The following is a 12,188-nucleotide window of genomic DNA, read 5'->3' as shown; positions in this document are numbered from 1 at the left end:
GTAGTTCACCTTTAGAGTTGACAATTATGTTTTTACCTATCCAAAATTGATACGTAAGGTAATGATCTAATATCCTCTTCCATATAGATAAATAGTTGTCCCAGTGGAAAGAAGGTAAAATAAAATATAGCAGTAATCTGACTAGTACTATAGAACAAAAGGAGAAGTAAAGAAAATCCAACCTCTGACTAAAAGGAATACCAAAACAGGAGGAGGCACAGACTAGTCCATTTACAGCAAACTGGTATCTGTGAGACATTAGTGGAAGAATGCCTTATTCAGCACTGTTTTATGATCCTTTCTTTGCCCTCTTCAGCCATGTATAGAATGTTCTTTTCCCTGTCTTGACTGCTTTTTCAGTTACCATATTTTTATTTCTAAAATCTCTCTTGTTCCTTTTCACCTCTGCCTCTTACCACAATGTCCTATTCTTTTTTTTCTCTCTTTCTTTTTTGAGATGGGGTCTCACTCTGTCACCTAGGCTGGAGTGCAGTGGCATAATCTTGGATCACTGCAACCTTCGCCTCACGTGTTCAAGCAATTCTCCTGCCTTAGCCTCCTGAGTAGCTGTGGCTACAGGCATGCACCACCATGCCCAGCTAATTTTTGTATTTTTAATAGAGATGGGGTTTTACCATGTTGGCCAGGCTGGTCTTGAACTCCTGACCTCAAGTGATCTGCCTGCCTCAGCCTCCCAAAGTGCTGGAATTACAGGCGTGAGCCACCATGCCCAGCCCCATAATGTCCTATTCTTAATTTTTTCTTTTTCTTTAGTCTCTTTGAACATGTTAAACATATTCCATTAGTTCACTTAGGCTACTATAACAAAATACCGCAGGCTGGGTGGCTTAAACAAGAGATTTATTTCCTCAGAGTTCTGGAGGCTAAACATCTGAGATCAAGGTGCCAGCATGGTCACTTCCTGGTGAGGGCTCTCTTCCTGGCTTGCTGACAGCCACTTTCTCCATCCCTGTGTCCTCACAGGACCTTTCCTGGGTGCATGGGTCAGGGAGAGGGAGAAAGAGGGCAAGCTCTCTCTGGTGTCTCTTCTTATAAGGACACCAATCTTATTAGATCACACCACTATCCTCATGACCTCATTTAACCTCATTACCTCCCTAAAGGCCCCATCTCCAAATACAGCCACACTAGGGGGTTAGGGCTTCAGTGTATGATTTTTAGGAGGACACATTCAATCCATAACAGACACTTTAAAATATTTCAACTTTGTACCCTATAATTATCAGGTTATGAATCTCATTTATTGTATCCACTTACCTCTTTGTAGCAGTTTGTTTCCTTGGATGCTCTGCAGTTTTGTTTCATTTTCCTATACAGCTTCCATGGGCCTTCTATGAGTTTTTCCACTTAGTCTATAGGTTCCAGGGACAATGTTTGTAGGGAAGTGGGTGGGACAATGATAGTGTGACAGACTGGGATCATATAGGAAATCAGTGCAATTTTTCTCTTATAGAAGGTACATTCTACCCCAAGCATCATGAACTCATTTGATATAAATCAGACATTAAGTTTTAAGGCAAAAGAGTTATAGTAGCTGATTATTATGTTAATTTCCTACATGTTTGTATTATTCTAATATTTTATGTTTAAAATTACTTTTAGGAATTCATGAAGCATAATAGTCCACATCAGAATAAGAATTGCTTGAACAATTTTGACCTTTCAGAATACAGACAGATTCTCAGTGATGTGGCTATACGAATATATCATCAATTTATTATCATAATGGAAAAGAATATCCAACCAATAATAGGTAAGAAGAGAACTGATGACCAAAAAATATTTATAGTAACATTAAGACTTTTTAAAACATAAACTTGGTATGTGTAATGTGTGATTATGTGTAACATTGTTTAAAAAGTCAAGGAAATAAAATCATGTAAGTATCTACCTTTTAATTCTTTGCTTGCTTAAAATGATTCCATAAATAATAGTACGCTGTTGGTAACTTACTTTCTATAAGGATGATTTACCCTGAAGGAAAAAACTTGGGGAAACTTCTACTACTGCTATTATATGTGGTACTTCTACTTCTTGGCTTAGCCAAGTATTTTTGAAATCCTAAAGCCCCATTTGAATTCTTGTATACTTTCCTTAATTTCCTGAAATTTAAATACTTTAGGCTTTAATGCCCAGTCCATGAGTTGTCACGCTAACCGGCTTTCTTTCCTGTGAAGCTGAAAAACGTGCTGCTTCAAACCTAGAAGACGAGCTGCAGCCCCGCTGGAAACAGCCGTCCATTCCTACCCCCGACACACACCCTGCTGTCCCAAACCCTTGATTCTTTTGCTTTCTCTATCACAAGTACATTCACCGACTCTTGTAGAAAAATGTCCCATCTCCTGAAACAAACAGAAGAGCGTCGGGAACGTTCCGTGTGTGTCTCCTGGCGTATCAGCACAGCCTCCCTGTCTCTCCGCAGTGCCAGGCATGCTGGAGTACGAGAGCCTGCAGGGCATTTCCGGCCTGAAGCCCACAGGCTTCCGGAAGCGCTCCTCCAGCATAGACGACACGGACGCCTACACCATGACCTCCGTCCTGCAACAGCTGAGCTACTTCTACACCACCATGTGCCAGAATGGCCTGGACCCCGAGCTCGTGAGGCAGGCGGTGAAGCAGCTCTTCTTCTTGATCGGAGCGGTCACGCTGAACAGCCTCTTCCTGCGTAAGGACATGTGCTCCTGCAGAAAAGGGATGCAGATCAGGTAAAACTCATAAACTGCCACTAAAGCAGAGAGGCCGGCGGAAAGGATACTCTTAAAGACCGAGGCCGCACACGCCTGACCCTCCTTGCTGTGGCGTCAAACCCCTGTTTAGACCTTACTACTGTAGGGATATTCGAGTCACCCTAAGAACCCCAGGATGCTGGCGCCCAGGGCCTACTCCCCTCGCGCCACACCCTGCCAATTTGATGCGCTGGCCTAGGCGCTTTAACCGAGAACCAGTAAATTTTTATCTTAAATTCTGGCCCTCTAGGGTGGTCATGCATTCAACCAGTAGTGACCAGCTTCTCTGAATAGCACTGCCAGGTGGAGAACACAGGAAACAAGGAAAAGTCGATATGATCCCTGCCTTTGAGAAGCTTCAGAATAGCTAAATAATAATTGAAGGCAACTATGATTAAATCACAAACAAGTGGTTGCAGGAAATGTATCAGAGAGGAGAGATACTGCAGACGGAACAGTTGGGGAAGCCAGAGAGTTGTGCCTTGAGTGATAAAGGAAACGGAGAAGAACGTTCCAAGCAGGAGAAATGGTCAGGGGCATTGTGGGGAGTGACTGAGGACCCCTGCTCAGGCTGCTTGTGGAGTAAGCAGAGGCTGGTGTGGGGAGCAGCAGGACCAAGGTAAAGAGGTAGGTTGAATCCACACTGGGAGGGTCTGGAATGCCAGGCTAAGGCATTTGGAGTTCATCCCGAAGACTTGGTAATCTAGTTTTGAGGTGTGTCTACTATCTCTTAATTGAGAGACCATAGTCCCTGAGCTACTATTTGAATTAACACTGATCAAGTGATTGGAAAACACGTAATATAGGATAGATATTTAAGTTTCTTACAGTGTGTGCAAAAATTTGATACCTGTATCTGTTATGAGAACCTGGGGTAGTGATGATGGTAATGATGTAAGGGAAAGTGACAAAGAAAGTATCTGTCATTATGCTATGTGAAATAAGCCAGGCACAGAAAGACAAATATCAGATGTTCTCACTTATTTTGTGGGAGCTAGAAATTAAAACAATTGGCCGGGCGCGGTGGCTCAAGCCTGTAATCCCAGCACTTTGGGAGGCCGAGGCGGCGATCACGAGGTCAGAAGATCGAGACCATCCTGCTACACGGTGAAACTCGCGTCTCTACTAAAAAAAATACAAAAACTAGCCGGGCGAGGTGGCGGGCGCCTGTAGTCCCAGGCTACCGGAGGGCTGAGGCAGAGAATGGCGTGAACCGGGAGGCAGAGCTGGTAGTGAGCTGAGATCGGCCACTGCACTCCAAGCCTGGGCGGCAGGGAAGGACTCCGTCTCAAAAAAAAAAAAAAAAAAAAAAAAAGAAATTCAAACAATTGAATTCATAAAGATGGAAAGTAGAAGGATGGTTACCAGAGGCTGGGAAGAATTGTGGGGGGCTGGGGAGAGGTGGAAATGGTTAATGGTTACAAAAAAGATAGAAATAATGAATAAGACCTACTATTTGATAGCACAACCGGGTGACCGTAGTCAATAATAACTTAATTATATATTTTTAAATAACTTAGAGGCTGGGCGGGATGGCTCATGCCTGTAATCCCAGCACTTTGGGAGACCAAGGTGGGTGGATCACCTGAGGTCAGGAGTTTGAGACCAGCCTGACCAACATGGTGAAACCCCTCTCTACTAAAATTACAAAAATTAGCTGGGCGTGGTGGCATGCCCCTGTAATGCCAGCTATTCAGGAGCCTGAGGCAGGAGAATTGCTTGAACCCCGGAGGCAGAGGTTGCAGTGAGCCAAGGTTTCAGTGAGCCCAGATCACACCATTGCACTCCAAACTGGGCGACAGAGCAAGACTCCGCTCTGTTTTGCTCTAAAAGAAATAAATAATTAAAAAGATAAAATAACTTGGAGTGTCATGGATTGTTTATAACTCAAAGAATAAATGCTTGAGGAAATGGATACCCTATTCTCCATGATGTACTTATTTCACATTGCATGCCTATATCAAAACATTTCATGGGCCAGGCACAGTGGCTCACGCCTGTAATCCCAGGACTTTGGGAGGCTGAGATAGGCGGATCATTTGGGGTCAGGAGTTCGAGACCAGCCTGAGCAACATGGTGAACCCGCCATCTCTACTAAGCATACAAAAGAATTAGCTAGACCTGGTGTTGTACACCTGTAATCTCAGCTACTCATGAGGCTGAGGCAAGAGAATCACTTGAACTGGGGAGGCAGTCATTGCACTGAGCCGAGGTCACACCTCTGCACTCCAGCCTGGGGAACAAAGCAAAACTCCATCTCAAAAAAAAAAAAAAATTTCATGTACCCCATAAATACATATACCTACTATGTACCCACAAAATTTTTTTTTAAATTTAAGTATCTTAAGTCAAAAACTAAATGAGAGGCATCCCTTACACCTTTTCAGCATTAGTGAAACTTTGGAGTTGGAGTCAATCCCCATAGACCATTCCCACAAATTCCCATGACAGCAGGGCGTGGTTTTCAGATAGGAAGGGGTATTCCGAAGGACTAGTCTTTGCAGATCTTTATGTCTTCATTGAGAAATGAAAGACTTATGTTTATTTCACAAGCTCCAAACAGATATCCTGTAGTCCTCTGTAGCTGGTTTCAGCCCTAAAGTAAAGTCACATCTTAATCTCAATTCTCACTCCATCAGTGAGTCCCCCAAGACTGAGTAGAGACATGAATGAAAAGGATCATGAGGGAGACCCATGACTGTAGGTCTCAGAACAACTTCTTTGAGGACAAACACGTGCCCCCCAGGTACCCAGTACTTTTTCCCTTCCACCAAGTGGAAGTGGCCATCAGAGAAGTAATGCTTTGATAGTGTTTTGCTCTGAGGAGCACGTGCATTTTAGTGGCTTTCATTGAGTCATTTGGATATTTGTTAATTGTCTGCCATAGCAGGACCTACAAAGAATTTGCAGTGGCTTTACAATGAAAACATAAGCAATAAAATAATAAAATATGAACGCAAGTAGAAAACTAGAACCGGCCAGGCATGGTGGCTCACACCTGTAATCCCAGCACTTTGGGAGGCTGAGGCGGGCGGATCACAAAGTCAGGAGATTGAGACCATCCTGGCTAACACAGTGAAACCCCATCTCTACTAAAACTACAAAAAAAATTAGCCGGGTGCGGTTGTGGGCACCTGTAGTCCCAGCTACTAGGGAGGCTGAGGCAGGAGAATGGCGTGAACCTGGGAGGCAGAGCTTGCAGTGAGCCGAGATTGCGCCACTGCACTCCAGCCTGGGTGACAGAATGAGACTCTGTCTCAAAAATAAAAAAGAAAAGAAAACTAGAACCAAAGAAAATTAAAATGTAAATAGCGGGCAGAGTAGCTTGAAAACTGGCTCTGGGCTTCCTGGCTGCCAGGACAAAAAGCAAAGCATGATCAGCTCTTTAGTTTTATTGGGTATTATGAAGCAGAGTGATTCCTGGGAAGATACAAAGATTTTTTCCTAGTACCTCATTATTTTTTGTTCCTAGTCACGAATCACAAAAATAATGCCTCACATGGAACATTATCTCATAAATACCGCACTAACATTTTTACAGCAATTTCCATTGTGGCTGCTTTGCCCAGTGTCTCATGGAGACAGTTCTGTTAAAAACTAGAATAATGCAGGCTGAGGAGATCTGGGAGAATAGGAAAGGCAAGGATTTGAGTGTTGAAGAACAAGTCAACAGACCAAGAATTATAGAAATGAGCACATGGTGAAATGATGGAAAACTGAAGGCAGAATATGAACAGCCCCTTTGAATGAAGCACGCCAGGAATGATGGAAAAATTGGTTAGAAAGAGTGGAATGCTAGGGTGAGAAATGCATGGTTTATTTTTATTGTTTGTTTGTTTGCTTGTTTTGAGATGGAGTCTCACTCTGTGGGTGAGTGCAGCGGTGCACTCCCAGGCTGGAGTGCAATGATGCAGCCTCCGCCTCCCAGGCTTAAGTGATTCTCCCACCTCAACCTCCCACGTAGCTGGACCCACAGGCGAGTGCCACCATACCTGGCTAATTTCTTGTATTTTTGCCTAAGACAGATTTTTGCCATGTTGCCCAGGCTGGTCTTGAACTCCTGAGCTCAAGCCATCTGCCTGCCTTGGCCTCCCAAAGTGCTGGGATTGTAGGCGTGAGCCACCGTACCCAGCTGAGAAATGCATCAGCAGAAGCAGCCACTACAGGTTTTTTTCTTCAACAGGTTTGAGTTATGAATTCAATTGCTTTAATAGCTGTAGGACTCTTCCGGTTATATATTTGATCTTAGGTGAGTTTTGGTAGTTTGTGACGTTTCAGAGAATTGGTCCATTTCATCTAATTTGTTGAGTTTACGTGCATAGAGCTGTTTATAATATTTCCTTGTCACCCTTTTAATTTCTGCAGGATTGGTAGTGATATTTGTCTTTCATTCCTGATACTGGTAATTTGTGTCTTCTGTTTTTCTATTGGTGAGATTTGCTAGAGGCTTATTAATTGTATTGATTTTTTTCAAAGAACCAGTTTTTTATTTCATTGATTTTTCTTTTCTTTTTTTGAGGTGGGGGTGGTCTCACTATATTTCTCAGGCTGGTCTCAAACTCCTGGGCTCACGTAATCCTCCAGCCTCAGCCTCCAAAGGAGCTGAGACTACAGGCATGTGCCACCACACCTGGCTAATTTTTAGAGATGCAGTGTCTGTATATTGTATATTGCTCAGGCTGGTCTTGAACTCCTGCCCTCAAGTGATTCTCCCACCTCAGCCTCCTGAGTAGTTGGGATAACTGGCATGAGCCACCACACCCAGAATTTTTTGGTTTTTAATTTAATTGATTTCTGAGATTGTCTTTGTCATTTCAGTGCTTCCGCTTAGTTTGGATTTATTTTGCTCCTCTTTTTCTAGTTTCTAAAGGGAGAAGCTTTGATTATTGACTTTGAGAACTTTATTTTTTTCTAAGCATTTAATGCTGTACATTTTTCTCTTAGCACTATTTTAGCTCCATCTTACAAATCTTGATGTTTTCTTTCCATTTTTGTCCAGTCCTAAATATTTTCTAGTTTTCCTTGAGGCTTACTGTTTGACCCATGGATTATTTAGAAGTATGTTAGCTTCTGAGTGCTTGGAGACTCTCTTGTTATCTTTGTTTTTGAGTTTTGGTTTAATTCCATTATGGCCATAAAACATACTTTTTCAGTGAAACTCTTAGAAACAGAAAGGAGAATGGTGGTTAGGGGATTTGGGAAGTGAGAAAAGGAAGTAGCTGTTCAATGAGTATAGAGTTTCGGTTTTATGAGTTGAAAGAGTTCTATAGATCTACTCTATAACAATGTACATATAGTTAACATTACTGTACTATAACAATGGATAAGATGGCAAATTTTATGTTATACCCTTTTTACCGCAATTAGAAAAAAATCTCAATGTGCATACAGGTTGAAATGTACCATAGATTTTGATACTGAAATGGAACCTGTATGGACTTACCATTCCATCTTGCTTGGGACTTCCCCAGTTTTACTTTAAAAATAACAATCTCTAAATAGTTTTACGTTTTTTAAAAAAGAACATACTTTAAGGCCAGACACGGTGGCTCATGCCCATAATCTCAGCACTTTGGGAGGCCGAGGCGGGCAGATCACGAGGTCAGGAGTTCAAGACCAGTCTGGCCAACATAGTGAAACCCTGTCTCTTCTAAAAATACACACACAAAAAAAAAATTAGCCAGGCATAGTGGTGTGTGCCTGTAATCCCAGCTACTCAAGAGGCTGAGGCAGGAGAATTGCTTGAACCCAGGAGGTGGAGGTTGCAGTGAGCCGAGATCGTGCATTCCAGCCTGGACTACAGAACGCGACTCTGTCTCAAAAAAAAAAAAAGAACATATTTTTTATTGAACTCTTTTAACATTTGTGAAGATTTGCTTTTATGACCAAGAATATGATATGTTTTTGTGAACATTATACATGCAGTTGAAAAAAATATGTAGTCTACCCTTGTTGGCTGGAAGGTTCTGTAAACATCAATTAGACTCAGTTTGTTGATGATATTGTTCTACTAGTTCTATTAATTACTATGAGGAGTGTTGAAGTTTCCAACTGTAATTATGAATTTGTCTGTTTCTTTTCTCAATCTCTCAGTTTTTGCTTCATATATGTTAAAGCTCTCCTGTTTGGTACGTACACATTAAGAATTGTTATGTCTTCTTGGTGAATGTATTCTCTTATCATTATGTAGTGTCCTTCTTTATCCTTCTCTGGTAATTTGCTTTTTCTTTTTCCTTTTTTTTTTCTTTTTTTGAGGCAGAGTCTCACTCTGTCACCCATGCTGGAGTGTAGTGGCGCAATCTCGGCTCACTGCAACCTCCACTTCCTAGGTTCAAGTGATTCTCCTGCCTCAGCCTCCCAAGTAGCTGGACTACAGATGCACGCCACCACGCCCAGCTAATTTTTGTATTTTTAGTAAAGACGGGGTTTCATCATATTAGCCAAGACGGTCTCAGTCTCTTGACCTCATGATCTGCCTGCCTCGGCCTCCCAAAGTGCTGGGATTACAGGTGTGAGCCACTGCATCTGGCCTCTCTGGTAATTTTCTCTGCCTGCCCCAAAGTCTACTTTGTCTGAAATTAATATAACCACTATAATTTTCTTTTAATTAGTATTTCCTTAGTATATATCTTTGCCTATCCTTTTCCTTTTAACCTACCTATATCGTATTTGAAGTGAATTTCTTGTAGGCAGCAGATATTTGCATCTACTTTTTTTTTAATCCAACCTGACAATCTATGCTGCTGCTTCTTTGTTTTTAGAGTCAGGGTCTCACTCTGTCACTCAGGCTGGAGTCCAGTGGCATGATCATGGCTCACTGCAACCTTGACCTCCTGGGTTCAAGTGATCCTCCCTCCTCAGCCCCACAAGTAGCTGGTACTACAGGCATATGCCATTTTTGTAGAAACAGAGTCTCTCACTATGCTCAGGCTGGAATCTATGCTTCTGAACTGTGACGTTTAGATCATTTTAATGTAACATAATACTTATATTTAGGACTACCGTTTTATTAGTAATTTCTGCTTGTTCCTTCTGGTTTTCACTTCTCCATTTTCTTTATCTGCTTCTTCTGGGTTATTTGAAATTTTTTAGTATCCCTTTCTAAATTATCTGGTTTTTTTTTTTTTAGTATTATCCCTTTGATCTTTTTTTTTTAGTTGTTGCTCTAGGGATTCCAGTATATATACTTAACTTTTCACAGTCTATTTAGAATCTATATCTTACCACATCAAGTGGAATGTAGAAATCTTACCATCACGTAGGTCCCTTTAGCCTCCCTACTTTATGTTGCAGTGGTCTTATATATTAGATCTACATACATCAAAAACTATACCATACAGTATTATAACTTGAGTTTTCAGCCATCAAACATATTTTAAAGAATTCAGTAAGAGAAGAATAGTGTATTATACTCAACCAGGTATTTACCATTTCTGTTGTTTCTTCATTCCTAATGTTCCAAGTCTCATTTTTTTCCAAATCTCATTTTGATGTAATTTTCCTTCTGCCTGAGGAAAGTATTTTAGTATACCTTTTAGAGCAGTTTCATTGGCAATAAATTCTTAGTTTTCTTTCAGTTGAAAATGTCTTCACTTTACTTTTATTCCTAAAGGATATGTTTGTAGCATGTAGAATTCTGGATTGACAGTTGTTTTCTTTCACCATTTAAAAAATGTTTTACTTTTTTTTCTAGCTACTGTGGTTTCAGATAAGAAATCCATAGTCATTTGAATTATTCTCCATAAATAATGCATCATTTTTCTCTGATTGCTTTTAAGATTTTTTTTTCTTTTTCTTTAGTTTTCCACAGTTTGTGATGTGTCTGGGTGTGGATTTCTTTGGGTTTAGCCTATTTAGAATTTCCTGAGCTTCTTGAATCTGTCCATTCACCAAATTTGGTACATTTTCAGCCACCATTTTTTCAGATATTTTGTCTGCATCATACTCTTTGTCTTCTCTTTGGAACTTCAGTGAACCAACTGTTAAAGACTTTTCATTATTGTCCCACAGGTCCATAAAATTCTGCTCCTTTTTCTTAGTTCTTTTCTTCTGTGCTGTTCAGATTGGATAATCTCTGTTAATCCTTTCAAGTTCACTGACTCTCCTCTGTCATCTCTATTCTGCTAGTAAGCCCGTTCAGTGAGTTCTTTTATTTCTATTATTATATTTTTCAATTCTAAAATTTACATTTGTTTTTTCTTTATATCTTCTGTTTCTTTTCTGAGACTTTATATCTTTTGATTCATTATAAGAGAGTTTGGCTTTACTTTTGGAGCATTTTATGATGACTTCTTTAAAGTCTTGGTCAGATAATTTGAATATCTGTGTCATCTCAGTGTTGACTTCTATTAGTTGTTTTGTTTAATGTGAGTTGAGATCTTTCTGGTTCTTCATATGCCAATTTTGAATTGTATATTGGATATGTTTAAATACTGTATAATGAGACTCTAGGTCTTATTTTTTAGTTTTATTGGGTTTTGTTTTGTTTTGTTTTTTGTTTTTTTGAGACTGAGTCTTGTTCTGTCACCCAGGCTTGAGTGCAGCGGCCCAGTCTTGGCTCACTGAAACCTCCATCTGGGTTCAAGCAATTCTTGTGCCTCAGCCTCCCAAGTTGCTAGGATTACAAGTGCCCACCACCATGCCTGGCTAATTTGTGTATTTTTAGTAGAGACAGGGGTTTCACCATGTTGGCCAAGCTGGTCTCGAACTCCTGATCTCAAGTGATCCACCTGCCTCAGCCTCCCAAAGTGCTGGGATTACAGATGTGAGCCACCATCCCTGGCCAAGACCCTAAGTCTTTAAATCATATGGAGAATTATCAAGGGAACCCGCCCCCGATGGTTAACGTGGGTTCTTTTCTATTTCCTATGCATCTCGGCTGGTTTGAGAAATAAAGGGAAAGAGCACAAGAGAGAAAAATTTAAAGCTGGGTGTCGGGGGAGACATCACATGTTGGCAGGTTCCGTGATGTTCCCCGAGCTGTAAAACCAGTAAGTTTTTATTAGTGATTTTCCAAAGGAGAGGGAGTGCACGAATAGGGTGTGGGTCACAGAGATCACATACTTCACAAGGTAATAAAATATCACAAAGCAAATGGAGGCAGGGCGAGATCACAGGACCACAGGATGGTGCGAAATTAAAATTGCTAATGAAGTTTCGGGCACACATTGTCATTGATAACATCTTATCAGGAAACAGGGTTTGAGAGCAGACAACCTGTCTGAGCAAAATTTATTAGGTGGGAATTTCCTCATCCTAATAAGCCTGGGAGTGCTACAGGAGACCGGAGCTTATTTCATCCCTTCAGCTTCGACTGTCAAAGGCAGCCGCCTTAAGGGGGCAGTCTATAGACTTACCCTCAGGGCGCATTCTCTTTCTCAGGGATGTTCCTTGCTGAGAAAAAGAATTCAGCGATATTTCTATTTGCCTTTGAAAGAAGAG

At 41.1% G+C, this 12,188-nt stretch overlaps 1 protein-coding gene and 1 long non-coding RNA gene across 2 annotated transcripts in view; one reads left to right on the top strand and one right to left on the bottom strand.

The window, feature by feature from the left end:
• MYO5C (myosin VC) overlaps positions 1–12,188 on the top strand; it is a 107,267-nt gene that overhangs the window by 87,469 nt on the left and 7,610 nt on the right. Inside the window, exons 37-38 of the mRNA XM_017886111.1 lie at positions 1,624–1,774; positions 2,444–2,726. Of these exons, the coding sequence (XP_017741600.1) occupies positions 1,624–1,774; positions 2,444–2,726 (434 nt within the window). The remainder of the gene's footprint in view (positions 1–1,623; positions 1,775–2,443; positions 2,727–12,188) is intronic.
• LOC108538184 (uncharacterized) overlaps positions 1,711–12,188 on the bottom strand; it is a 32,027-nt gene continuing 21,549 nt past the window's right edge. The window contains exon 3 of the long non-coding RNA XR_001888014.1: positions 1,711–2,702. This is a non-coding gene — a long non-coding RNA (uncharacterized LOC108538184). The remainder of the gene's footprint in view (positions 2,703–12,188) is intronic.

Source organism: Rhinopithecus bieti, unplaced genomic scaffold (assembly GCF_001698545.2).
Source record: "Rhinopithecus bieti isolate Rb0 unplaced genomic scaffold, ASM169854v2 scaffold_14454, whole genome shotgun sequence".
NCBI lineage: Eukaryota > Metazoa > Chordata > Mammalia > Primates > Cercopithecidae > Rhinopithecus > Rhinopithecus bieti.
The sequence above is the reverse complement of the archived record's forward strand: the minus strand, read 5'-3'. Positions and strand labels throughout refer to the sequence as shown.